The sequence below is a fragment of the Hoplias malabaricus genome, chromosome X1, assembly GCF_029633855.1.
Source record: "Hoplias malabaricus isolate fHopMal1 chromosome X1, fHopMal1.hap1, whole genome shotgun sequence".
Classification (NCBI taxonomy): domain Eukaryota; kingdom Metazoa; phylum Chordata; class Actinopteri; order Characiformes; family Erythrinidae; genus Hoplias; species Hoplias malabaricus.
The window spans coordinates 17,722,751-17,750,301 of NC_089818.1; the positions used below are offsets into that span (position 1 = coordinate 17,722,751).

The window sequence follows — 27,551 nt, forward strand, 5'->3', positions numbered from 1 at the left end:
AAATAAATAAAAACACTAATTTAACAAATCAGACCCATCACTGCAGCGAATGAGCTCTAAAGGAGTTACTGTCTACTGAGTTAGGCCTAGTGGAGTAGTTTGTCAACATGTTAGCAGATTTTTTGACAAGCCACAAGCCAGGGACTTTTACTTAGTGGTTGGAAGTTTTTTTACCTACCAAACAGGGGAGTTCCCTGTATGTGGATGTTTATTTTACTGTTAATTAGTCCCTTAAATTTGATAAAGGGTCTAAATGAAACCATTATTATGATGCAGACGTTGACATTCTGATTACTTTAAATTTGAGATATAGTGCATCTCATGGAATTGGTTTGTAACTCGTTCTCATACATACGCACAGGAACTGCTAGGGTGTGCTATTTAGTGTTTACATCAGACATTACCCTTGTGTTTTTAATAAGTAACTAACTTGTATCAGGGAGCATTCAGTCATCGATTAATCCCTTAAAACTATATTCATAAAAATTACATATTTAAAAGTTATTTCCAAAAAAAAACTGTGTGAAATTGCTCATGTGCAAGTCCCCACCTCTTCGTCTTCTTACCCATTCACACACCAAGATGATGAAATTAGGTGAAGTTTATGACCTAAGAAACCCTGGTTGTATGAATTCATTCATTTTGAAAACTGCTTTTGGAATGGTGCGGTTTCAACACGGAAACGCTCAGCCAACTTTGACTGCTCAATTCTTAAATGGGGTTCTTAAAATTATAATGGACAACATAACGAGATTAGGGCCATGTGTTTATCCAGGTATTTTGCTGAAACCAATACTTGTGAGGAAAACTTTCCCAATGTTTAAAACGTCAGTTGACGTTTACTTTTCATATGAATGGTCCTGTGTAATAAAACAACATGGTTTGTTGATTTTCTTAGTGACAATAAATTAACAGTAACGCACCAAGCACCATATATCAATGACTTTATTTGTTTTGTATGTAACAGAAAAAAAAATAATAATCAAAAAGTCCAATTCTGAATCAAAAATCAAACAGCAATAAATTATAAGAATAAAAAATATTTTACACAGTAGGCACAAAACATAAATTAAAGCACAGACACTAACCAGAGGTCATTAATTGACATTAAGAAGGACAAATTGTCATTTTAAAAACCCACAAACTTGGATCTTCATTTTCCTGAACTGAATACAGATTCTAAATTCTACTCATAAACATTGTCCCAATATCTAGAGTAATTTGCAAAAGTCAAAGAGCCTTCGTTTATTTAACCTTTAGTCAAAACAACAGACATTAAAACACATTTTCATGAGATATTTCTGAGAATATTTACATAAAAAGTAATCCACTTGCATAAGGAAGGGGTAGGTTATGTCAGAGAAATAACTTGGCTTTTAAAAGAATAAAAGGAATTCTTAAACATACAAAGAACTTAAAAGCAGTCCCTGCTCTGTCTACTTCTAAAATTTGGAGGAATAAATCACAGAGACAGATCCATACACACAACCTGAAAGTTACCCTGTGTTCACCCTGTGTTTGCATGGGTTTCCTCCAGGTGCACCAGTTTCCTCCCAAAGCCCAGACGCATGCTGGTTGGTGGATTAGCTGTGTGAAACTGTCCTTAAATGTGTTTCAGCCTTGCACCTAGTGATTCTGAGAAAGGCTCCAGACCAACCTCAACCTTGAACAAGATAAAGCAACTACAGAATATGAATAAATTTATTCTATAAAAATGGAAGTAACCATTTGGGCAAAACACTAAAGGGAAATGAAACGAATGAAGAGTTTCTTTGACTTTTGCACTGTACTGTAGACAACACAATATAAACATACTTTTAATTTGAAATGTACTGTTATACAAAACCCCTGCTTTGCGTTATGGAGAGGCTGTTGCCTGATTGATGCACAGGTAATCCCTGCAGAACGTTCTCTCTCTCCGGCATGTGAGTTTTCTGGTGGGATTTCAGACTGGAGCGTTGAGTGAAACACTTCCCACAGAGGCTACACTGGTATGGTTTCTCTCCGCTGTGCACCACTGCGTGCCGGATCAGGTTTCCTTGCTTGGTGAAACTGCGTCCACACTGGGCACATGTGTAGGGTCTCTCGCCTGTATGACTACGCAAGTGTTCCTTCAGCTGACCAAAACGAACGAACCGTCTTTCACAGTATGTGCAGCTAAACCTCCGTTCCCCAGCAACATTTGTGCGCCAGTGAGTCCGCAAACGCTTAACAGAGTTAAGTCCACTGCGACTGTAGCCCAAAAGTGCCTGGGCAGCCATGGTGGATCCTGTTTGTGCAGCCATACTCCCTCCAAGAACAACCTCTCCAGATCTTGGCGGGGTCCTACGCTGCTGCTGTGTAGTTAGATGCGTGTTTAACTGTTCCCCAGAAGAACTGGATTGTCTTTCTGTATGCCAGGACGCCTGTAGTTGTTTTTGTGCATTGACCTGTCCAGCACTGTACACCTCCATCTGGGCATCGTCTCCAGAATTATCTGCGGTAGCGTCCACAGGCTGGGAAAAGGCAGAGAGGTCACGAGAAAGCTGAGCAGATGTGAAGGCCTTCTCTGTCCACTCTGCCTCACCTTCATCTCCCAGCTCACGAGTGGACGGCCATAGCTGTGCATCCCTCTGAGCAAACTCCATGTGATCTTCTGTCTCGTCTATGCTTCGCTCAGACCCTTCCACTATGATGACGTCTTGTTCTTTTTTCTCTTCCTCCTGCTCCTTCTCAGCTTTTACCTGCAGACCCAGTTTACCTTCTTCATCACTTTTAAGTGGCTCAGGTGTAGACAGAACACATGTAAAGTGCATGCTCTGTCTTTCCATGCCTTCATGAAGCTGGTTCTGGTCCTCAGGGGTCTCCTGAGGCAGGTTGTGTGGCAAGTCCTGGTTCTCAAAAGAAAATTGTCCTGTAGCTACAAGAAAATAAATGAAATTATGATTAACCACTATGACCCTCTATGTTGAATAGATATATTGGCAACATTTGGATCTTAAATATGACTAGGTAGAGGGTAATAAACATATCTGATTGAAGAACATGTGACAAAATACTAATTTTAGCTTGCCTTGTATTAGAAGGCATTTCCTACACTCGCTGGTGATAGCTGTGATGCGGGAGCTCAGCTACATATTTGGATTGTCAACTTTAGCACACAGGTAGGAAAAGAAAAAGTGTGTTGCAGAGCCAAGAATTACATGTAAGGCTGAACTCTTCCATAGACAACAGTGAAAAGAAGCATACTTAAGAGTTTGAAAAGCATCCCCTGGCCTTTTTTACTTTCTTATTTACTTACACTCTCCACTATTCCATGTCTCCTTTTCTATTCCCTCCTCTTTGATGACAGGTCTCTTAGGTGAGTCCTCAAGTATCTGGATAGCCTACAACACAGAACAAACAACTTATTTCATGGAACATGGAGCAGCAAATACCTGTGTTATATAAGTTCTAAGCAATGATCGTACTAGGTCTAATGATCTACATTTATTGGTCAAGGTGTAGTAAGCTGTTTTTCCTTACTTCGTGGACATGTGTAGACGGCCCAGGATCTGCCTCTTGCGTATTATTAGTCTGGTCAGCTCTACAAACCTCTGTACCACCATCTCTGACCCACACACTTGGAAATGCTGTGGGAAGCTTCTCCGCAGTCCTGTAGAAAAAGACTATAAACAAGGGGAAAAAACACTCTAATTAGTTATATTTACATAAATAAAATATTATAAATATATGATCATAATTTGATTCAACTGTTACAAACCATTAAAAAAGATTGAATGAACGCAGTTAGCTAGGTTTCAATGTGGTTCCAACAAAAGAATATGAGACCCTCCTCAGAGACCATATTTATAGGATATATTTATTTTATTTATTTATTTTTTTGCACATGTACATGACTAATAGTGCAACAGTGTTGCAGTCACACTGCTCCAGAACCTGGGGTAGTGGGTTCAAGCTCTGCTCTGGGTGATTATCTGTGTAGAGCTGTGTGTTCCCCTTCACATGGGTTTCCTCTGGGTGCTCAGGTTATATCCCACGGTCCAAAAAACACACATTGGTAAGTTAATTTGTGAGTAAGTAGGTGTGAGTGAATGTGAGAGTGTGAGTCGCCCTGTGAAGACTGGCACCCACTACATGGGTGTGTTCCAACCTTGCGCCCAGTGATTCCAGGTATAAGCTCTGGGCCCACCTCGACCCGGAACTGAATAAGCGGTTACAAAAAAGTGAATGAAGGAATCGCACCAAAATTAGAGATTTACCTCAACCCCAAACAACTGACTAGTAAGTGTTATTATCACTTTTCTAAAGTTCCTCTCTCCTTCAAGATCCATCATCAGAAGTTAGGTTTCCAGTCTTTAAAACTGGAGCTGGTGATTTTGTAGAACCCAGTAAGTGTAATCTAGTGTTCAGAAAAGATTCAATCCCTCTTTTCACCTTTTCATCTAAAGCCACCCCTAAAACACATAAACATACATGGCACATAGTGTTCACCCACTTCAACCAACCTCTTGTCTCATTCACAAGAGGGTATATCTGTGCCCTCCACTTCCTCCGCCATTGAAAGCTACCCCGATGTTCCCTCTGGCTATATCCAGCCTCTTTGTTAGAAGCCTTTCCTACCGTCTTTAGTCTATGTGCATGTGTAAATGAATAAATACGTGCAGGATGATGTAGGTAGGGAAACAAGCAATGAAGTCATCCTATCAAATTTGAGCTGAATGGAATGACGGTGGCACAACCAGTAGTATCACCGACACACAGCTCCAGGGTCCTGAGGTTGTGGGTTCGAGCCCTGCTCCGGGTTTTCTCCGAGGAGTTTGGTAGGTTCAACCTGTGTCTGTGTGGGTTTCCTCCCATGATGCAGAAACACACGCTGGTAGGTTGTCTACTCAAAAGTGTCCAAATATGTGAATGTGTGTCTCCCTGCCAAAGCCTTGCGCCCAATGATTCTGTGTAGGCTCTGGACCAACTGCGACCCTGAACCGAACAAGCGGTTACAATGAATGAAATAAATGATTGGACGGCCGGACTGCTGTGTTTTTACAGTCCTGTGGCCTATATAGAAAATTATTATTTTTTTTACTTCATCAGAGCATTTGATTTATTAAATGTTATCAAGACATAAATCTGTTTTTAAGCCTAATCACCTACATGGCATTTAAACCAGAAGATCTCCCCTAGAGACAACTATTGGAGAAACGGGGAATGTTCACTACATTTACAACAAATGATGTGGATGTTCAAGTTTATTTGTTTGGTCAGTGTGTCCCTTTAATTGATTTTATAAAGCTATTGGGTTGTATTCCTGTTGTTCTGGCAACAGAACAGAAGCAAAAACAGAAGTGCTTTATGAACAAGAGGAAATACAGAGGTAACATTACCTTTCCTTCTGCCTCGAACTCGAGCCTTCCTCAATTCGTTCTCCATTAGCAGACATTTCCTCTTCAGCGAGTCGATGTCCCTCTGGCTGCGGCTGAGCTCGAGGCGGATGACGGCGCAGCTGTCCTCCACTCTCCGGTTTATCTCCGCCGCAGCCGCCCGGGCCACGATCTCCATGATGGACACCAACTGCTCCTGGAAAGAGTTCTGGGCCATTTCAAATAACTCTTTGTTTTCTGTAGACCTTATTCTGTATTTGAGCGCTATTGGAGTCCTCACTGCAGCTTAGGCCCCTATATATCCTCTTCATATAGGAGTCTCACTATGATAAATAAAGTTAGTGAGGTAACTACACCGTTAGTAAACACAGCAGCTGCCCAACGAACAGCTCTTCACATATTCACTCCTCAGGCCGAGCCCTCGCGTCATTACCGTAATCTGTACATTACTATCGCACTCCATTTTTTGAATGATAAAGTGCTCAGCTGTTGATATCCCTTCAAACCCACATAAAATCTCTGGGAACGAGACGGTTAAGATGTGGGAACTTTAAAATGAAATATAGACATTCTCCCGCCATTTTCTTTCCCATGTCTTAGTTGCATTAAATCTCACCAACAGGAGAAGCTCAATTGAGATATTGTGCCTGCACTTTTGTTGTTGTTGTTGATGTTTTAAACTTAAAACTTTTAACAATAATTACGTTTTGAAGCAAATCATTCATTCGTCTTCTTTTTCTTCCTCATTGAGGGCATGGTACTTTCTACGCAATATGTGTGCCCCTCAGGAACACTAACCAGACAGGGCTTTAGTCCATTGCAAAGCATCACACTCTCTCACACTGGTAGAGGTATTTGCTAAGTCAATCAGCATATGTTTTTGGACTGTGTGAGGATGCCATAATATCTAAAGGAAAACTAAGCAGACATGGGTGAGATTTGAACCTCATGACAAATGAGAACAACAGGGCCCACACTTAGCAGTCCCCAGATTTCTTTATTGGGCCCCACATATAAATGTCGACACAATAGCACCACTATGGTATTGATCTATCTGTCATACCAGTTTTATTACACTCACACCAGACAAACCTTGACATTTATTTATTTATCTCCCTATATTTCATAACACTATACACATCATCTGTGATTAAATATATTAAAACAAAATGTTCACAAACTTCAACCTGATATATTCATGTTTAATATTTCTAAAACCAGAAATTAACCAATTATTATATCAAACCACCTTTAATTTGACCACATTGTTTATGAGCAAAGTATGAGCTCTCCAGGTTGCTGTTTGGGAAATGCTGCTCTACAGATTGAGCTACATTAGAGGGAAAGAATATTTAGAAGATGTTTCCTAACATAATTCTCAGAACAACTACCACATGGCCCATAGAGTTACCACAGTGAAACAATGTCCTAAAAAGGCCTACATTTTCCCTGGTCTTTAATTAAAATTATTACACAGTTATTACAGTACTTATTATGTTTTTATGTACCAAAAACTAGCAGGCTATTTCTGTTACTGTGATCCCAGGACTGATATATGTGCTTCTGTTCTAAATAGCTGTATTGTACATTACCTAACTCATGTTCTAATCCAGATTGAAACACTCCTTATAATTTCAACAAAATTAGGCAGGACTAATCTGCTGTTTGCTGCTAAGTTTTTATTGTGACCTCACTTCTCATGCTTCAGAACAAAAGGAAAAGTATAATTACTTGGTTAATGGGAAGTCCCGTGTTGATCTGTTAAATTTTGGCCCTCAGTCTTTATGCTGCACACAACAACAGAAGACAAGTCAGGAAATCAAAAGTCATAAACAAGCATGAATAAACCTGCAAAATGTAGCTTACAACTGAGGCCTGTTCAGCCCTTTGGGTGTTAAAAAGCATGGGTATTCACATTAATGGATAAATATATAAACAGATAGACAGACAGATACAGATTTAAAACCACTGAGAGGAGTGGAAGGGTGGATTAAAATGGAGAATTAAGACAGAAAAAGAGAGAGAGAGCAGAGAGTCAGGAAGTCACTAAGGGAAGTTTAGTGGTTTCTTGCGTCACGAACGCTGCTGGGGTACTACTTGTGCCGGTGCAGCAAAAAGGTAAGTAGAGTTGAGTTCTCTTCCAGTTTCTTCTCAATTTGCTGCTTTTTCAAACCAGCGTGGCCTTGTAGATGTCAGTGGAGTTGAGGTCAGTCCGTCAATGGTTTGTTTCTTGTTGAGTATAATATGGTTTGAAGAGGTTTGAAGGGCTTTAACAGCATTTGCTTGATGCAGAGCGAGAGGCAGGCCTTGCACCGAGATCGTCCGTTTCCGCAGACAGCACAAGAGACAGAGAGAAAGAAAATGAGGGACGTGGCCATGAGTGCTGACAAAGATTTCAAGTAATCAGCGCTCCTTAAATAACGGGTTCACGTGGTATATTGTCAAAAACAGATATTTGCCATTAAATGAGAAGTGTTAAGATTCCATACTTTGGATATTTATTGAGGCTGAGGGTGTGGCCGTGATATCAGTCAGAACTTTCACAAAGCGAGAGTAGGAAGTAGAGACAGTGGCACTCATCACCGTGCCCTGCCATGATCCTCAGATTGATGACATTGGGTGCCAGAATGTTCTTGTTTGGTGAGTGTGAAACATTAAACTTTCTTAATAGTTTGTTTCCACTGTTGAATGTGTGCTAAGTAAAGTGTTGGCAGATGTCAAGGTGATAATGTAAACGAATGTAAAAGTTCTTGATTTCTTTTTGTTCTAGGCAAGAACCACAACATCCTTCTTGTTGTTGTTGTTCCTTGATTCTGTGTAGACGGTTTCATGTTCTATGTATACGTTTGTGTAAAAACCCATTTATATATTCAGGTACACTATTAAAACATACAGGTTCTTAAAGGGTTGCTGCCTTGAATACATGATAAAAAAACTTTTAACCTTCGATGTGACCTTTAAATCATGTGGAAGGTCTTTCAGTTTTAACATGGTTTTTAATATTTTATATCTTTTTTTGTTGATTTCATGGCAAATGACCCACTTGTTAAAATGTCTAAATGTGAGTTCACTCTCAGCTCCATACAGGTCATATATGGAAACCATTTGGCCCATTCTGGAGTTATTGTTTTTTTATGAAGAAAAAATAAACCTAATATTTGACTATTCAGCCTATATTTTAACATTTATACTGATGTTATAAGGAATGTTTAGCCCAGACTGCTTTTTAAATAGAGATACTATAGTAGCTAGCTAGCATATCAGAATAGACCTCATGAAGATTTATGCATTTTAGATATACTAACTAAATAAATTAATAAATAAATACAAATAAAAATTGTATTACTAGAGAATACTAGTAGAAATGTATTATATTCTAGGCAAAGGTTTTCAAACCTAAAGGACCATATTGCCTTAGTGGCCCAAAACTGGTTCTATATGGCATCCACTACAAGAACCCTGGTACAGGTATATTTGAGTGGCAATGAAATGGAGTGACTAAAGATGTTATAACTATTAACGAACATATAATATATTCTCATTGTTGTTATGCACTGATTCCCACAGGTGTTCATTTAAATATCATATATCCATGTACTTCCTCTATTACGTTTTTTACAGAAACCACCGCCACCCAACTTTGCACATTGTACCTTTCAGCAAAATCAGAAGAAAAATGGGAATTGTGATGCACGATGCAGCAGCATGCTGAAGCTTTTCTCAAACACATCATAATTGCAGTATAAGTTAAGGTTCAGCTCGAAGGGCAAACCTCTGTATGTTCTAGCACAGTAGCCATGGTTGGTTTAGGCGGGAAAAATCACTGAACTCATTAAAACAACAAACTTACCCACCCAGTCCTGGAGGTGAGAGCAGTGGTAAAGGGGCTACAAGATGAAAAGAGGACGAAGAAAAGGAGGGAGCAAAGATAAAGTGTTTGGCTGTGACCTGTTGGAACACTTAAATGCAACCAATCAAGAAAGTGAGTACTTAGTGTTCAAGTCTAATGTCAAAAGAGTGTTATTCCATGTCAGAACATTTTTAAAAGATGCAGGATATTTGATTTTTGATTTACATGTATTTGCCTCCAACCAACATATGAAAAGTCATACAGTCACACTGTTTGTTGCAAGCACATGGCTCTGAAGTTTTGAGTGTTGAAAAAAAGTAAATCAACATACATTAAAGTGGTTCAGCAAGTGCTCACTAGCACAGCATTCGATTTTCATTTAAAAAATAAGTTGTAGAATAGATTTCCACTTCACCAGTGGCTTTGGCCTATGTTAGTAGTCATTGTATATTTCAATTCTCATAATTTTCACTAAATTTCTCGATGTCTTTTAGTTCCTCAAGTTCTTCGAAGCTGCAGTGAGTTTATTGAGGAGCATGGAATTGTTGATGGGATCTACCGACTGTCTGGAGTGTCATCTAACACACAAAAACTCAGGTGTGTTTTTGGCTACAAATATAGCTTTGATACAACTCTGCAAATATTGTTTGATTAGATTTATTTAAACCTCATTAGTTATTCACACCCTTATCACAAAGATTATACACATACACAACATAACCAATGTCTTTTAAAATCAGTGCATGAGCATGTGCATGTAGATAACTGTCAGTTATAATGTAAAGCTATGTTAATGTTTTCCCTGCAGGTCAGAGTTTGACAATGAGGGCAACCCTGAACTGTATAAGGATGTGTATCTGCAGGATATTCACTGTGTCAGTTCGCTGTGTAAAGCGTATTTCAGAGAACTGCCCAACCCTCTGCTCACATATCAACTGTATGACCGTTTCGCTGTGGGTATCATATCTAAACAGAACATATACAACACACACAACAACTCTAAAGCAATAGTTTGACAAAAATATATACTAAAATTTGCTTTGATTTGATAATACCAAATATATTATTTGGGGCAAACAGATCCGGATATACTTTATACATGTTCAGTCTACATGGTTTGTTTCTTTAATTTGCTTCATATTTAATGGTCAATGTAGCAAACAAAAAATGGAGGTCTATAGCAAAAAGTTAGCATTGTTCAGAATGAATGACTAAATCATCACATAGTTTTCTATACAGTGTGTCAATTTGTTTAGTAATCTCAAATAGGCTTGGTTATGTGGTTTCTGACATAGCTTATAAGTATGTTATTGGTAAAAATGGGCAAAACTATAAACTATGAACAAAGGCTGCTATGCTAATTTAGGTGTGTGGTTTGTACAGTGCTAATTCTGAAGTTAGTTAAGATAAATGAAAACAAATGGCACCAAATATATCTTAACTGTTTCAGTAGATCTGAGGCCATCTGAGAAAACATTTTACCATATTTTTAGTTTACTACATAGAGACAAACAGAAACATTGTAGAAAAACTATATTCTAACTGCTAGCATTCCAGCATATCTGTGTTTCAATGGTAGTATGCTAGTGAACCTGGGCATCCTGAGTTAAGCTATAGCTATGGATCAGTAGAGGACTGTTGAGGTTTATCTTTAGTATAAACTGTATGAACAAACTCTTCTCCTCATTAGGAAGCTGTGGCTGTTCAGTTGGAAGATGAAAGGCTAGTGAAAATTAAAGAGGTGCTGAAGGAGCTGCCAGGCCCCCACTACAGGTAAACACATACACTTGCATGGGAAATAGGTCAAATCAGGCAATAGCAAGATATCAGAGCACAACAGCTGTGTCCTAATCTTGTTTCATTTGCAGGACACTGGAATATTTGATGAGACACTTAGTCAAGATGTCCAGGTTTTCTGATGAGACTAACATGCATGCCAGAAACCTTGCTATTGTTTGGGCTCCAAATCTCCTCAGGTATGTCTGCTGTCAGGTCATCAAAAGTCAGATTTACACAAAGAAACATTTCCTCTTACCCCAAATATAGTCACTCAGCTAGTTGGCTAATAGTTTATATTTAAGCTAAGAGGCTAATGATGCTAATATATCATAAAAAGCTTTTATACCACCATTAGCATAGCACCTGCAAATTTTTCTGTTGAATTATTAAGTTATTCCTAGCACATTTGCTTGTGTGGTTCCTGAAATTGTAATCATATTTTATTGTCTGTAAAAATACAAAAGCTCAGACCAAATTCAGGTTTCTCAAAATGGCTACTACTATTGTTTTTATTCATAAGCGTGACGTACTTCTGTTTCTAGCTGTGTAACAGTGCAAAGAAGATGAAATCCTCAGTTGCTTGGACTTGCCATTTATTGGGTATATAGGTACATTTTTAAAGTTTATTGTTTATTAACCTGATCCTTTAAAATGTTCTACGCTTCCTGACTTCAGATCAAAAGACATTGAAGCTTCTGGTTTCAATGGCACAGCAGCTTTCATGGAGGTGCGAGTCCAGTCTATTGTGGTGGAATTCATTCTAACTCATGTGGCACAATTGTTCCCCGATTCAGACACTGAACCAGGTAGTGAGTCAATCAAATTGACATACAATATACACATAACCTTTAGATGTCATGTGTATTTGACTCATATATATCACCACTACATATGACCATAGGAATGGCTCTTGAGCGCAGGAAGTCCCTCCCTTCACCCTCAGCGCTCTCCAGTCATGATGATCAATTTTTCAAGGCCTTGCCCTTCCAGTTTCCAGGCAACATGAGCCCTGGAGATGGCCCTCCAGCCATGAGGCCATACCATGCCATCATTGATGGCACAGATAAGTAAGAACCTCCTTCCAGAGATTCCTTATGTAATTAATTCTGGACTACATATGAGTTTTAATATATATATGCTTATATGTCTCTGACCCACTGTGCTTAACTTTTAGGAGAAAAGGATCTCTAAAGGGCAGAAAATGGATGTCTATCTTTAATTTAGGTGGGAGACTTCAGGACCCCCGCAAGAAACAGAAGTACCCAACAAAGGGTATGAATTTCACCCTCACATGAATGCATTCACTGCAAGACACATTCCTCTGGTCACCCCTTTATCTGTCCACATTCGCCATGTAAGCTAAATTGAGTGTGTAATTTCACTCAATAATTATCTATTTAAGATTTTCTAATCTTTTTTTTTCTTCTTCAACCACTTCTCTATGCAGAGAAAGAAAAACAGTCCCTAAGGCCTGCTAAGAGTATGGACTCCCTGAGCTCTGGACCCTCTGCAACAGAAGGTATATTATACAGCAGATGAATATGGTCTATGATACTTGGGATATCATGATACAATTATGTTTTTCCCTTTTTATTTGCAAGCTTCAGTATGCGAAAGTGCTATATATTTAAATGTATTATCAATATATGACACACTGCATTGTTAACGCTTAGTTTTCTGGACAAAGCACTAGTGCAGATGCACAATATCTTAGAAATATGATAGTAAATGCATATGACATGATCAGGGATGTGGTAATGGACCAAAAAGAACCCATTACAAACATTAAAACACCCATCTGAAATTGTGATTAGTCAAAATGCATGCTCACAAAACTGATAGAAAACCCTTGCATATTGCACACACGTTATTATGGCAAATGCCAATATCATGATAATAATCACCAAAGTGTTTTAAAGGGGTTAAAATGGATTTGTTTTTCAGATTCCAGACATTCTTCCACACACCTTGCTCCTCTTGTCACTCCTTCTGGAACCTCAGAGAGTGCGACTCCAGGCAGTGGGGGCATTGGTAGTGGATATGCAGTGACATATAGGCGCACAGGTGGGGCTAGTGTGAGTATGGTAGGTGGAGGGAGCGGGACCCAAGGCACTTACAAGAGCCTGGAACCTGGAGGCCCGGTCAGTGGAGACCGGTCACCAGCTTCGTTGCATGGAGTAACCAGCAAGGCTGAGCGTCGGGCAGGAATGCACATTTCTGGGCCTTTTTCAGTGACTGTTCCTCTCCACATAACCTCTGGACTGGCACTAGGGGTCCTCCAAGGTGGGAGAAACGAAGAGGACCTGTCCCAACAGGGGGTAACAGAAGAAGAACAGCCAAAGAAACTAAACACTGCGGAGCAGGAACAGCAAGTAGAAGGAGGAAAAAATCAAGAAGGAGGCAACCAAGTGGATGATACTAAAGACGTGGTTGAGGTGGATAGTGTCCAAAGCAGCACAAGTGAAGTAGAAGAAAAGAAAGAAGTTAAAACAGAGCTGGAGGAGGTGGGGCCTGAAGAGAAGGAGGGGTCTCAGAAAGAAAAGATTGACCATCCGAATGAGAAAGAAGAGTCAAGTAAGGCACAACATGCTGCAGATAGACCTTCACTCAGTGAAGACACAGTGGAAGGTGATTATATGGGTAAGACTGTGAAGTATTAGTAGAAAACAATATAATAATATTCATTCATTGTCTGTAACCGCTTATCCAATTCAGGGTCGCGGGGGTCCAGAGCCTACCTGGAATCATTGGGCGCAAGGCGGGAATGCACCCTCGAGGGGGCGCCAGTCCTTCACAGGGCAACACAGACACACACACATTCACTCACACACTCACACCTACGGACACTTTTGAGTCGCCAATCCACCTACTAACGTGTGTTTTTGGACTGTGGGAGGAAACCGGAGCACCCGGAGGAAACCCACGTGGACACAGGGAGAACACACCAACTCCTCACAGACAGTCACCCAGAGCGGGAATCCAACCCACAACCTCCAGGTCCCTCGAGCTGTGTGACTGCGACACTACCTGCTGCGACACCGTGCCGCCCAATATAATAATATATTATAATATATATAACATTATTATTATTATTATTATATAATAATATATAATTTATGATACTGAAGTATGTTAAAGTGATAAAGTACTTTACATCAAATATATTTCACCAGAGAAATGTGGGTTTTAACATCAAACATGTCTTGGTTAAATGACGTCATCTTGTGTACTTAAATAGCTGAATAAATTTGACTTATCACCAAACCATTCCTTAGGTTAATGTGACATGCCTGTGCGGATTTTGACAAAGAATGTCACACTTGTGAAAAAGTGGTGGAATATGTCCCTTTAAAAGAAACAGTTTGAAGTAAATCCATGAATTACAAAAGACAAATGTGATATTTTGGGGCAGCACAGTGGCGCAGCAGGTAGTGTGGCAGTCACACAGCTCCAGGGACCTTGAGACCTTGTGGGTTCAAGTCCAGCTCTGGGTGACTGTCTGTGAGGAGTTCGGTGTGTTCTCCCAGTGTCCGTATGGGTTTCCTCAGGGTGCTCCGGTTTCCTCCCACGGTCCAAAAACACATGATGGTAGGTGGACTGGTGACTCAAATGTGACCCAGTGATTCAGAGTAGGCTTCGACCCTGAACTAGATAAGCGGTTTCAGACAATGAATGAATGAAATGTTATAATTGGATGATTTGTTCGATTTGTTAGCATGACTTACTAAAAGTTGTGGTAAGGAGAAAGAACCTTTCTGGTTTATGCTTTGATTTGGTTGCTTTAAATCCACCAATGTTGTTTCCTCAGATATGAAACCAGGGGTGGCACTGGCACCTGTTGCAGCTCTAGATGAAGGGGTGATGTCCTACAATCCAAAGTGTGAGGAAGAAGAATACCTACAGCAGGACCTTCCCCTGGATTTCCAGGATACTTTTGGATTTCTGGACTTGATGGACACATCTGCTTCAAGCCAGGTATAAGGGTGAAAGAAATTACCCTTTTTACCTGTTCCACCTTAACTGCATCATTCTTACTTTCATTTTCAAATTATATCATTAAATCAGTTACAATGCCACTTTGGATTTTCCCAGATAAACGAATTTTCAGTGGAGCCACCTGGTTTTGAAGAGCAGGAAGATGAGGAAGAGGACTTCCCACAGAATCAGCTTGCTCCTTGTACAACATGGGGTCTGTTTGATAGGGAAAAATATTCCATACCCAACATAGACTTTCCTAATCTTGGACACAGGCCACTGCCAGGCAAATCACACAGTTTACCTTATAAGTCCTGCCCCTTCCTACCAGTCCAATCTTTTTCCTCTGATGAAGATGAATACTCAGAGCCTGAAGATGATGATGATGATGACTCTGATAAAGGAATATATGAAGACATGTTCTGTAAAAGTCTCCCATCGGCTCGTCACTTCCAGGAGCTGAACTGGGAGTGCTCTGAGACGGTCGTGTTAAACTCCACTGAAATCAGCACAGATTCACACACCAACAACCAATCAGAATGCCAAGATTGTGTAGAGTGTAGTCAAGATTCACCCTCTGTCAACCAATCAGAGGACACAACATGGATAGACACTGAAATAACTCCCAATAATGGGATGGACATCCATATTGTTGACCAGTGCAAGAACAAAGTTGACCTCCGTTCACTTCCAATGGAATCTTTGATGCATTTAGATGTGGAAGAGACAAAGATTGACAACATTAGCACAGAGAATGTAAAAGAGGAAAGTGCATCTAAGGAGGCTGAACAACGGCAACATAATGAAGAGATGGAAAGTACTGATCACAAAGAAGAGGCACAAATTTGCAGGTATGTACTTTAACACCATTTGGCAGCCACTCTTATCCAGAACATGCTACAGTTTCCATGCAGACACAGACAGCCAAGACATGTTTGGTGTCCAAATCTTGCTTCTTTGATTTAGCACATGGACCCTTGGGGCTAATTTTGCACACATTTGAGATTAACAGTCACTCAAATCTGAGGCAGCTGTGGCCTAATATTTAGAAGATTGAGCTTGGTACTGGAAGGTCAAAATACTCCCCAGGTGCCGAGAATGGCTGCCCGCTGCTACGGATGTGTGTGTTCACTGCCCCTAAAAACTAATAGGAAGTGTGTGGGTGTGTTCACTGCCATGGATGGGTTAAATGCAGTGGTCAATTTGGGTGGTACAGTTGTACAATGATCCTAAAGCATTTCAAATCTATGTATATCTATATATACACACCCCAAACAAACATCTTGCAAACTATCTATAGGTTGTTGAGGCTGGTGTATGTTTATTCAAATTGGGCACTATATGCTTGACAATGGACATGTCTTGGCTTATCAGCTACATCTGGTCTTCATGAAAACTGTGTAAACTGGATGTTATTAGACAAAAATTTGTCTGTTGTCTAAAATTTGCTTCCTAAATTTAGCATTGAATTAAATTTAGCTAACAAGTAATGGAAGATTTTACTACATTGCACTGTGGAAGCAGATTTGTAATCAAACACTTGCCTGACCATATCATACTTTTACCTAATTCCATTTAATTTTGCTTATACTCATGGAACTATTTATTTTTATGGGTAAGCCATGGATTTTGCACAGAGCTAACTAGCAGAATATAGGTCTTTGTTAATTTTTAATTATTTTAATGACACATATAAGAAATATAAAACATAGATTGGTTGACTGGCTAAATCCTGGTCATGGGGAACGTATGTGTACCACAATATTATTTGTTTTTGTCGCTACAGTTGAAAATGTTTGTGAGCTAATGTTCTTGCATAATATCTGACCTGCAGCCAAGAAGAGAGCCATTCTGTAGAAAGTGAGGAAGAAGAAGACACTTATTTTGGTCCAGATGTAATTTCACCAGAGCCTAGTAACACTGGGCCTTCCTATGCCAATCTTATAGAAGAGGAACATACTACTGAGAATGGTCAACAGGCTGATTCTGAAATTTGTCAGGGCATTGAAGCTAGTGAGCTGACATTAGTAGATGAAGCAAGCATAGCTACACCATCAGCTAGTCCAGATACAATGGAGAATGATGAAGCAGTTGAGCAAATATTGCCCCTGAATAATGATATGCATGGTGAAACCGATAGTAGTGAAGTAGTAGACAAACAGGGTGGAACAACGGAAGTTTGTGGAGAAGGAGGGGAGGGGGTAGATGAACTCTCAGCTGCAGTGGAGAACATTGTGAAAGAAGAGATTGCTGTGGATGCAAAGTCAGGCAAAACAGAAGAAGAAACCCCACCGGTCAATGAGGAGAACCAAAGTAAGAAAGATGAAGAGATCGTCATTGACCAAGAATGTGAGATAGAGAGTGAGAAAGAACATGAAACAGCTACCAGTGAACAGGAAGACAAAAGAGAAAGTGAAGGTGTTAAAGAGAACGTAGAACACGAAACTGTTAAGGAGATTGAAATGGGTGGAAGAGAGGAACAGGCTGTTTTTAAGAAGAATGAGGAAGATGTGGAAAAACTGACTCTTGAAAAGGGGAAGGGGGGAGGAGAAAGAGAGGAAGAGAGCGATGAACAGATAGAGGAATATGACCTACAGGAGGAAACTCAAGCCAGCCAAGAGAGTCATCTACAGGAGGGTACTGAAATAAATGAGGGAAGTATTCCTGAAGAGAAGATGGCGAGTGAAATGAATGACGGAGAGAACAGATCTTTAGAGGACAGTGTTGACTCCACGGAGCCTGGAATTATTCTGGAGGAAGAACAGAGCAAGTGTGAGGAAAGAATAAAGGAGGAGGCAAATGCTGAGTCTTCCAAGACGAGTGGTGAGAAGCCAGTGAGGTATCCAAGAATGAAAGAGATAGAAAGGGGAAAGGGGGCAGGCCTGGGGCCAGGAGTGGGCAGGACGTTGGTTGTATCGAGACAGTCTCCTACGAGACTGTACCAGGCGAAAGCTGTCCCAGTGGTACCCCCCAAACCCCAGCATTCCAAAATCACAGCCTTTAAACAACAATTCCAGCAGCGAGACAATGACAGACCAAATCTAGATAGAAGCCTTCAACACAGAGACGTGATGAGGCATCCACAGCAAAGTGATGCAAAAGACAAGGACCTAGAGTTACAAAGTAGTGATAAAGAAAAAGACCCAAGAGAGGAGGAAAAGGGAGATCTGAGGCAAAATCATGAGCAAGGGAATGGAACCGATGGCCACAAGATGGAGGAAGACAAGGCCAAGATGAAAGATACATCATCAGGAGAAATGTACCTTAGTTTGGGGTGGGAGACAAAAAAGGGGGAGGACAGAGAACAACAGGGGGAAAGACGAGGAACCTGGGATGGAGGGAGCTGGAAGAAAGATGGACAGAAGGAGTTAGACAAAGAGACAAAAAGAGCCAGTGGCATTAGTATATGTTTTGATGAAGCCGTGGCTAGGGCAACGGGTAAAAGGTGCAAAGATAAAGAACGATGTGACCAGAAGGATGGATCCATTCAGAGAAAGAGAGAGGATGAAGGGAAAATAGACTGACAAGCGTAAGAAGGTTGTAAATTAGGTTGTGTTTATAGATGAGATGTTTCACCCATGGACTTTATTCTTTGTTAAGTAAATTGTATTGTTGCTATTCAATTTCTATCCTAACATACTTTATTCTTTTGAATCCATCAATACACATTGACAGTGTGTGTTTTATACAATAATGCTTTTGTACTTGTCCAACAGAGCTCAGGTGTAACATACATATTTTTAGTTTGCTCTTTTTGGCTAATTTAAGGATCCAGTGTAAATCTACAAATGTACACAAACTGGATTTGATTGTATACCATTATCTCAAAAATATAACTGCCCTAAATGTTACATGTATATTTGGAAGTGCATATGGTCATGTGGACACATTCTAAAAATAGATATTTTGACAGGATGTGCTCTATTCTGTTAACAGTATTATCATTAAACCTATCAAATAAAATGTTTCATTTTTAAAAAACATTTTAAAATATTTTTAAAAAACATTTACTTTTATTTTATTTCACAGTATCTGCATGTTTAAATTATCACAATACAAGTGTATCCCTGTTTTTCTGGAAAAATAGACACTGATTTCTTGTCCCAAAGTAACCATTCACATTGTTATCTGTCATGGTGCATCAGTGCCCATGAAGACAACATCTTTTTCCAGGAAATTCATGGTATTCCAGCAATGCCAGATTTTGCACATGCCACAACAGCGTGGCGTCATAGGCAGTGAGTGTGTGCATGACTGACTTACCTGCAGTTGAAATCTTCTTGTGATGTGCATGATAGAGACATAGGAAAATAATTAGACACGGACTAACAAGAACTGCAGTTCCAAAACACAGTTGTAAACATACCTCTGTCTTAATATTTTCTTTATGCTGCAGGCATCAAAGTAAACAATTGTTAATATTTACAAATACTATCAAGTTAGTCAGTAAACACATTGGAAATAATTTGTTAGATTTGTCATTCTGACAGATATGTTCAAGAGAATTAACAAACCACAGATTCCTGTTTCTGCAGCATGTTGGTGCAACAGGTAGAGTTCCTGTCAAACCCTGCATAAGGTCACTGAAGAATTTGGTGTGTTCTCCCGTGTCTGAGTGGGTTTCCTCTGGGTACTTAGGGTTCCTCTCACAATTTGTAAACACTGTATGTGGACTGGCTGTGAAAAAGTGTCCATACGGTCCTTTAGAAAAAGGTACGGTTGAGGTGCAATATTGCCCCTAAATTTTAAAGTTCTTCAAACGTATATTACATTCTCTTTTCCAAAAGAAGAAGTGAAATATCTCTAATTATAGAACTCTGTAAAATGAAATAAACCCACCCTGAACAGGATGAATTGGTTACAGACAGTGAATGATGGTTGGCTTGGCAACCCACTGGCTTCTAGCACTGTAAAAAAAACAAAAAAAAACATTTCGTTGGAATATTTATACCACCCACAATTACTTGACTTAAAGGATGCGTTATAACGAAAGCTTCTGAGGAAATGGTGAAATTCTCCTTTAATGGCGAACTGTCTGGGTTTACGGTAATATTTCAGCGCATGAAAATGTATTGGAAGGCGTAGTGGGTGACGTCACGGACTGCGGAAGTGGTCACCGATGGTGGGAACTAATGTAAACATTGGTGCGCTGGATGCTGCGTGAAACGTTCAGCCTCAGGAAACGGGGCATAAAACTAAAAATATAGTAGTTTAAAGGTTTATTGTGAATTACAGAACACGGCTAACTTCTACCTGGTGGAGTACTAGGGCCTTGTATTTGTTTAGACCTTTAAAAATAAATAGATTTGGTTTCGGCAACAACTCAACTGTTTTCATTAACAGAAGCCCTGGGTACCCTTTGCTTAACTAGAACAATGTCTGCAAACGTTCCTGTTGATGTCCATGCGCAGTTGGCGTCTATAATGGAGAGGTTCGCCAAATGCGCGCTGCTGGAAATGACCAAGATCATCGACGACGACTCTGCGCTTTTACGCGCGGAGATCTCGCGGAGGCAGATGGAGATCGAGTCGCTGATGTGTAAGCTGCAGTTCGCGGAGAGTGAGCTGAGGTCGGCGAGGCAAGCGGCCAACCGCCAAAACCCCAGTAATCTCCGCTCAGTGGGAACACAGGCCAGCAGCAGCTGCACAGCACGAGGTCAGCTCCATCAGGGTCCACATTTCTTACAAGTGAAACTTCACTACTTACAAGTGAAATTCAACCTGATATTCTCATAATAAATACAGTCTCACAATATAAATATATAGGGCGGCACGGTGGCGCAGCAGGAAGTGTCGCAGTCACACAGCTCCACAGGTTGTGGGTTCAAGTCCAGCTCTGGGTGACTGTGTGTGAGGAGTTAGTGTGTTCTCCCCGTGTCCGCGTGGGTTTTCCGGTTTCCTCACACGGTCCAAAAACACACGTTGGTAGGTGGATTGGTGACTCCAAATGTGTCCTTAGGTGTGAATGTGTGTGTGTGTGTTGCCCTGTGAAGGACTGGCGCCCCCTCCAGGGTGTATTTCCCCGCCTTGCGCTCAATGATTCCAGGTAGGCTCTGGACCCACCGCGACCCTGAATTGGATAAGCGGTTACAGATAATGAATAAATAAATGAATGAATGTAAATATATACATATTTAGAAGCTTAAAACACATGCCTACATCACTAAAAGCTACACCCTTTTACGGTGTGCGCCGTAAAATATCCCCCTCCGACCATCGATAAAACCCTAATGATTCTACTTTTTCATATTTGCGTCCATGCAGTCCGCGAAGATCAGCGAATAAACGATTATTCGGCGGGGAGGTGGGTGGACGACTACTGACGTGCAGACTGACCAATTAAATGTTTACAGAGAAGTTTATCGACCAATAACGGTAGCTCTACAGTCAGACCGTCCTTCACCGTCTACTTCACCACGCCCCCTCCTCACTCAAGCGAACCAATCGGAGTAGGGGAGGGCGGGACTAGTTTGTGAACGAAACGTTTCTCGAAATTCTATGTCAGCTCTAGAAAAACAAAATCCCGGATGTTTGAGAAATTCCGCCCGGACATTTTTTTAAGCCTAAAAAAGAGGACATGTCCGGGTAAAAGAGGACGTCTGGTCACCCTATGTAAACAGATGGGATTGGTTCCTTAGGTTTGTGAAGTCTCCCTGAATTCGCCCCCATGAGATTGTCTTTGAGGCAGAATTGCTCAGCCATTACTTTGCTCATGATATGTCAACTAGTTTATAAACAACACCACATTAATAAGGAACAAACGTTTAATCAACTGTTCCTTGAGTTTACGCCGTGTCCCCTCAGTTTATTATTTTAATTCCTCAATATTATAATTCAAATGAAACGAGGCATTATTGTGATACCACATAGTTAAGTTTTGGGAAAGGTTTATTAAACAGTGCGAACAACTAATTAAACTACGGAAACTTTTTTATGGATAAGAAAATAAATTATTATAAAATATTAATAATTATAATTGCATTTTATTTCATTGTAAAATCTAATTTAATTAAACGTATGCTTTTTTTTTAAAAAATTGAGAGTACAAAGTAATAAATTGAGGGAATAATTTAACTCTCTCAATATTTATTAAGAATGGCATGATGACAATTTAGTTCATAATTTTCTCCTCACTGTAGACTACAAGGAACGACACCAGCACAAGCACAGAGAGAAAACCCTGCAGCAATCCACTTCAGAGGTATACTTTAATTTCACTTAATCTTTTAACTTTCTTCAAGTAACTCATGCTGCCGTTTTTTAACTCATGTCTTTTGCCGTTTTTCCAGGAGGCTGCAATAGAGCGATTTCACGTCAAAGAGGAAAGGACTGAAGTGCTATCATGGGACAATGGAGAAGGTAAAACAATCATGTCCTGGAGCATATAGAGGAAACATCACATTTCTTTATTCCTGTTGAAAACCTACACAACAATCTTGTTCTTCAGATGCACATGTAGAAGAAAGCCAAGGATGCTGGGAAGAAGAACCAGATTCACCCAACAAATTTGGAGATGGTAACAATTCGATTAAACCTGTAAAATAGATTTATTTCCCTCTGATTTATCATTTTATGACAAGCCATAGAGCTGTTGTTTGTCTTCAGTCTTTCCCACCAAGCCCATGAAACATTGCAAATCTGTGCTTGCTGTTGCCGCTGTTATGCACATATCATATATAACGTCTCCTGTAGGTTGTGATGAATACCTTACAAACGATGCCAAACCTGGTGTTATATGGGATTCACCAGAGATGGGAGATTTTAACATGAACACAGCTCAGAGGGCAGAGCCAGCACAAGAGGCTCCTAATACAAGTATTGTCCAACAGAACATAGACATATCCCCAAGCTCAAGAGAGAACATCACCATCCAGTTTCATCAAGCCACAGAATGTGATGCCATCAACCAACACATACTTGGTCGGTCCAATAATGTTACAGCTGCCCATATGGTTCATCCAGGAACTGAGCATAGAAGTGATGGAGCGGGGACAGGGGCACGGTGTCCTCAGTGCGGTAAGAGTTTCACCACTCGCTTCTACCTAAAGATTCATGAGCGCATCCACACGGGCGAGAGGCCATACACCTGTCCTCAGTGTGGAAAGCGATTCTACTGCAACTCGCATCTCATCTCCCACCAACGATCACATACTGGGGAAAAACCTTACCACTGCAAGGAGTGTGGCAAATCCTACTCGCATCTAAACTCCCTCAAACTGCACCAACGCAGCCATACAGAAGAGGAGGCATATGCCTACTGGTGACTGGCAAAAAAGAGAGTATTTGCTTATTTTCAGACTGTTTACAGGTTTTAAAAAATGTGCTTTAGTGAATAAATGTACATTTTTGGAAGGGAATAATCCTGTTTTTTGCTCTAATCACTATGCACAATGCAGAGACAAAAATCAGAGACCACCCTTCAAGACAAATCTGTTCTTGACCTTAAAGAGGTGATTGGATAAAAGATGACACTTGCATAAGGAAAAAGTTCAAGTTTGGAGAAAAAAGGATTAAAATATAAAATGAAAAACATGAGTGAATGTCTCTGATATTTGCACAGTATGAAATGTAATGTGTACAGTCAGTGCGCCTAGTGGTCTCTGTTGTTTCAAGTCATTTTCTATTCTTGGTATAATTGTCTATAGCAGACACCACTTGGCAGAGTTGAGGTTGGAAATTGCTTGAATTCTTATTTAAATATGGATTGAAAACAGTATCCATGGACACACTAACTGGTGGCTAATACAGTGATGCAAGAGTACACACAATTGTGAATTTGGATTTGATAAAGGAATGCCTCAGTTTGATACATGATGTTAAAGTTGTTAATATGTAAAGGATTTACATTTTCAATTATGAGAATTTTAGTGCACTGAATATAATAATAAAACATTTTTAAATCAAACAAAATGCTGTGATGTCCTTACCCACCTACTAAGAAAGTGTTTGATTTTACAAGTTCAACTGTAACTGTATAAGCAGGTATGAGTTTTGATTTACAGTGAAATAATTTGTTACTGGCAGAAAATGTAGCAGTGTTTGTTCGGTTAATTATTTGAACTACATCTTCAAATATAAATCAAACAATTACAGGTTTGGTGTCATATTAATAATAAAGAGGTTTAGAATTTTAGAGACATTTTACCCATGCTATGCCACAAAAATACTGAGAATTATACTATTTTGAACAACAAGTACAAGCTAATACAAGCTGAAAATCTGAAAATATTTTGTCTAGGAGGACTTTTATGAGACATACATTGAGATTTATATTTTGAATAAAAAATTATTAATAATAACATTATACTAGTCTCATACAGACTATATAGCTCGAATATATTGACTGTTAAATACGTTTTTTATTTAAAATAAATAAATAAACAAGACAGCAATATTTTACGTTTTTTTAATACGATAAGTGGAAAAAATCCGAGTCTCAAATGACTCCCCATTGCCTATCAAGTGTGGATTCAACAACAAATCAAACCTTTAAATAAACATCTACAAGATACATTTGGAAATCCCGTCGAAATATGCGTTCTCCCTGTTGGACACTTAATGTACTGTTTTGTTATTTAAAAAAGAAATGATGTTCGGTGGATTTGTTTAGTGCACTCTTTAGGGTGTTGGGACTATTTGGGACACAACCCTAGATGATGAAAGGCCTGTGTGTTGGCGGGGGTTTTCCCAGGATTCAACTGCAGAGTGTAGGAGGTGAACGTTAGCTGTTGCTGTGTTCTATAGGAAATACAGTAAAAACAAATTAAATATTAATGTTATCCATAAGGCAGAGAGTATTATTAGCGTGTTTTATCACAGTATATCGACGGTGTTCATGAACAATTGCGATGGCGTCTGCAGTCGTGTTGCAAACGCGTGTCTCTGCGATAATGGACGTTTTAACGAAAGCAGCGGTGGCAGAAATCAGTCAGCTCCTTCAGGACAACAGCGTTGTTCTCCACCTCGAGATGAAAAGAAGAGAAGATGAGATAAAACGCAGGGAAGACGAGATCGAAGGACTGAAAAAACGCCTCCAGGTCACAGAGAAAGAGCTGAAAAAAGCCCAGACTCTTCCGGACATGTGTTCCGTCGCAGTTCAGGCCGAAATAACGACCACAGTGGCCTCGGGTAAGCGTCTCTACTGCTCTTCAAACTGTATGAGACATTTTACATACATCTCAAAACGTATACAAAACAGTGTAATATTGGCTTATTTAATGTAAAATGCTCAGTTCAGGAGAAATTAAAAAATAGGTTTTAACTACTGGGGCACCGGGCTATTTCATTAAAGTGTCAGTTTTGTGGTTTACCTACCCAGCCACCAGGTGTTGTGCATATTGAATCACTTCCAGCACACTAGTCCATTTATCAAGGCGACCTCCAGTGGGCAAGCAGGCAAACCACAACAACAAGGCAGCTGTTTCAGGCCAGGGTTCTATAGGCACAGAATGTACTATTAGGCTGTAACTATTTTAAAATTATGTTTTGTTTTTGTTTAGTTTAAGTCAGTTTAGAAAGTATACAAAAGAAAACTGCCTTTGTGTATATTAAGTGTTTTTAGAATGTCTCCAGTCTTACAACCACCATTTAACAAAACCCCACTTTCTTTTATAAATCTAGCAGACTTAATGACGTCCACAAATGCATCCTCAACTGAGCGCCATTTCCAGTCCTTTGACAAAAGTTTGGTGCAGCAGCTCAAAGAAGAGAAACCGCAGATGTGTCACAAAGTGACACCACCTCCTCCCACTCAAAGCAGAGTGGATGAGCCAGACGCACCCCAGGTCTATGGACCAGAGCCAAGCAAACAGCCAAATCAGGTGTGTGATGAAGATGAGTTCAGTGGACTGGAATTTGAAATGAAGATCGAGCAGGTGGAGGAGCTGGTAGATCAGGAGCTCAATCTGCCCAGAACAGATTATAGGATGGTGCATCCAGACGCTGGATCTGATCACAAGACTGACCAAAGAGACGTTCAGATGTGGTCACCGGTTGAAGATGACCCAGTGGAGGATTTTGTTGGACAGGGTGGATGTACTGGGTTGGAGCAATTCCAGCAGCTTCCATCAGAACCATGCTTAGAACCGGTGTTGAAGGTTCCTCAGAACTCTGAGAGCATCAGCAGCAAACCCATTGACTCCTTTGGTCCTGCACATGTAAGGCTGGAGAGGGAGGTGTGTTTTGAAAGTGCAGTCCTTACGAATAATGCTCAGTATAGACAGCTAGGTAATACTCTGAGTCACGTGGCACCACAAAGACAGCAAGGTCAGAGCTCCTCCAGCTTGCCACCAAACTCCAATGTAAAACACAGACATTCGTTTGGTTCAGTTCCACGACAGCATGTACACTTACCTAATAACTCTCACCCACTAGCAAACTTGCTTCCTCTGCGGGGGAGAGTTGCCACCAACCAATCAGGGTCAAAGCCTTTCCGTTGTGAAGAATGTGGGAAAGGCTTTACCCAGAGAACACGACTAATAACACACAAACGAATCCACACTGGAGAGAAACCATACCACTGCCAGCTCTGTGGTAAAATGTTCTCTAGACAGGATAACTGCCTGAGGCATGTGCGTCTCCACAGTGGACAGAGGTGGTAACGTTAAGTCTAATATTTTTGAAAACAGTAAAGTGGAAAAAAATGAGAGATTTCAGGCACTTTGACATAAATAAATAACATTTCGGACATTTTTGATAAAAAATGCTCTGTTCCGGGCTCCGTGGATGTCATATAAACACAGAATTTGGCAGAAACACTTATCCAGAGTGGCTTACAATTCTCATCATATTTCAATTGTAGGTAGTAATTGGTGTAGTGTAAGTATGTACCTGGCAGGGAGCCAAACCCTTGGCTTCTGTGTAGATGGCGGTGGTGCTACACCTACTATACTACCTGAAGTGTTTTAAACTTTGTCCACTTTCCATTTCCAGAGTGTTGAGATTTTGAAATCGACTGCTTTTAACTTTTCTGCACTCCCTGGCTGCAATTTAAAGGAATTTAAATGAGGTTTGAAAACCTACTTATTCTCCTAGACATTTGAATGTTTCAGGATGTACAGCCTCTGTTGATTTCTCCTGTCATTCTTGTCTTGTTTTGTATTTGTCCTATTTTTGGATGGCCTTTATTTTCTTGTACTGCACTTTGGTCCACACTTGTCTTTCAAATTTGCTATTTAAATAAATGTGGCTTGAAATTATTACAACAATTAATAAATAAAGCTTTATGACGCTTGAAACACTGGTCTGTAAAAGTTTTGAGATAAGAGTTTGGCCTCAGATATTATTATTACATATTTATTAAAATCCATTGATGATTGATTGCAACGTGTCAGGTTTCACACCAAACATTAATCTCTGATTTTTGCAAATGCCCACAGGCTTCTGCTTTAAATGGTAAGTTGTGAGTCAATGTATTTTCTATTAATTTCAAAAGAACAATATAATACTGGGAAACACCAAGTTTTGCCTTTGGAAATCACAAATTAAAGATGCAGTAGGATGATTTGTTTTAGAAAACAGTTCTTTAACCCAAAACCCATTTGTTCAGGCCTGTCTAGAGGATATGTTACAGCAGGAAAATTACTGTGA

The 27,551-nt window shown here is 40.0% G+C and overlaps 4 protein-coding genes across 7 annotated transcripts; 3 read left to right on the forward strand and 1 right to left on the reverse strand.

Annotated features, from left to right (window-relative positions):
* Window positions 1–972: 972 nt before the first annotated feature.
* LOC136675605 (uncharacterized) lies at window positions 973–19,341 on the reverse strand. 3 transcript variants are annotated; one of them, XM_066652244.1, is made up of 6 exons: window positions 19,228–19,341; window positions 7,092–7,147; window positions 5,364–5,568; window positions 3,505–3,647; window positions 3,281–3,365; window positions 973–2,899 (listed from the first exon to the last, which is right to left on the reverse strand). In XM_066652244.1, exons 3-6 carry the CDS (start codon window positions 5,536–5,538, stop codon window positions 1,836–1,838), a joined length of 1,467 nt encoding a protein of 488 aa, XP_066508341.1. In that variant the 5' UTR covers window positions 5,539–5,568; window positions 7,092–7,147; window positions 19,228–19,341; the 3' UTR covers window positions 973–1,835. The 3 variants fall into 3 exon arrangements, with proteins under 3 accessions (XP_066508341.1, XP_066508342.1, XP_066508340.1); XM_066652245.1 differs by lacking the exon at window positions 19,228–19,341 and having other exon boundaries at window positions 7,092–7,248; XM_066652243.1 differs by lacking the exons at window positions 7,092–7,147; window positions 19,228–19,341 and having other exon boundaries at window positions 5,364–5,881.
* On the forward strand, window positions 9,080–18,913 carry LOC136675473 (rho GTPase-activating protein 30-like). Its single transcript, XM_066652022.1, has 13 exons — window positions 9,080–9,342; window positions 9,705–9,807; window positions 10,019–10,163; window positions 10,901–10,983; window positions 11,079–11,186; window positions 11,665–11,795; window positions 11,891–12,056; window positions 12,164–12,261; window positions 12,437–12,508; window positions 12,934–13,629; window positions 14,798–14,964; window positions 15,082–15,720; window positions 16,965–18,913. Exons 1-13 carry the CDS (start codon window positions 9,255–9,257, stop codon window positions 18,486–18,488), a joined length of 4,020 nt encoding a protein of 1,339 aa, XP_066508119.1. The 5' UTR covers window positions 9,080–9,254; the 3' UTR covers window positions 18,489–18,913.
* Window positions 19,342–20,096: 755 nt separating the features above from the next.
* Window positions 20,097–23,830, forward strand: LOC136675894 (zinc finger protein 287-like). The gene is made up of 5 exons (XM_066652694.1): window positions 20,097–20,619; window positions 22,103–22,164; window positions 22,253–22,322; window positions 22,411–22,479; window positions 22,656–23,830. The coding sequence occupies exons 1-5, from the start codon at window positions 20,340–20,342 to the stop codon at window positions 23,225–23,227; spliced, it is 1,053 nt and encodes a 350-aa protein (XP_066508791.1). The 5' UTR covers window positions 20,097–20,339; the 3' UTR covers window positions 23,228–23,830.
* Window positions 23,831–24,664: 834 nt separating this feature from the next.
* Window positions 24,665–27,187, forward strand: LOC136675829 (uncharacterized). 2 transcript variants are annotated; one of them, XM_066652596.1, is made up of 2 exons: window positions 24,665–25,091; window positions 25,584–27,187. In XM_066652596.1, the coding sequence occupies exons 1-2, from the start codon at window positions 24,812–24,814 to the stop codon at window positions 26,561–26,563; spliced, it is 1,260 nt and encodes a 419-aa protein (XP_066508693.1). In that variant the 5' UTR covers window positions 24,665–24,811; the 3' UTR covers window positions 26,564–27,187. The 2 variants fall into 2 exon arrangements, with proteins under 2 accessions (XP_066508693.1, XP_066508694.1); XM_066652597.1 differs by having other exon boundaries at window positions 25,587–27,187.
* Window positions 27,188–27,551: the final 364 nt, after the last annotated feature.

Bases quoted from the DNA above. Each gene is read 5' to 3' on its own strand.
- LOC136675605 (XM_066652243.1), bottom strand. From the start codon at position 5,577: ATGGCCCAGAACTCTTTCCAGGAGCAGTTGGTGTCCATCATGGAGATC. The intron at 3,648-5,363 runs GTAATGTTACCT...CCTTGTTTATAG, and splicing joins AGTTCGAGGCAGAAGGAAAG to TCTTTTTCTACAGGACTGCG. The intron at 2,900-3,280 runs GTAAGTAAATAA...ATTTTCTTGTAG, and splicing joins GACATGGAATAGTGGAGAGT to CTACAGGACAATTTTCTTTT.
- LOC136675473 (XM_066652022.1), top strand. From the start codon at position 9,255: ATGAAAAGAGGACGAAGAAAAGGAGGGAGCAAAGATAAAGTGTTTGGC. The intron at 9,343-9,704 runs GTGAGTACTTAG...GATGTCTTTTAG, and splicing joins AAATGCAACCAATCAAGAAA to TTCCTCAAGTTCTTCGAAGC. The intron at 9,808-10,018 runs GTGTGTTTTTGG...TTTTCCCTGCAG, and splicing joins TCTAACACACAAAAACTCAG to GTCAGAGTTTGACAATGAGG.
- LOC136675894 (XM_066652694.1), top strand. From the start codon at position 20,340: ATGTCTGCAAACGTTCCTGTTGATGTCCATGCGCAGTTGGCGTCTATA. The intron at 20,620-22,102 runs GTCAGCTCCATC...TCCTCACTGTAG, and splicing joins CAGCAGCTGCACAGCACGAG to ACTACAAGGAACGACACCAG. The intron at 22,480-22,655 runs GTAACAATTCGA...CGTCTCCTGTAG, and splicing joins ACCCAACAAATTTGGAGATG to GTTGTGATGAATACCTTACA.
- LOC136675829 (XM_066652596.1), top strand. From the start codon at position 24,812: ATGGCGTCTGCAGTCGTGTTGCAAACGCGTGTCTCTGCGATAATGGAC. The intron at 25,092-25,583 runs GTAAGCGTCTCT...TTATAAATCTAG, and splicing joins AACGACCACAGTGGCCTCGG to CAGACTTAATGACGTCCACA.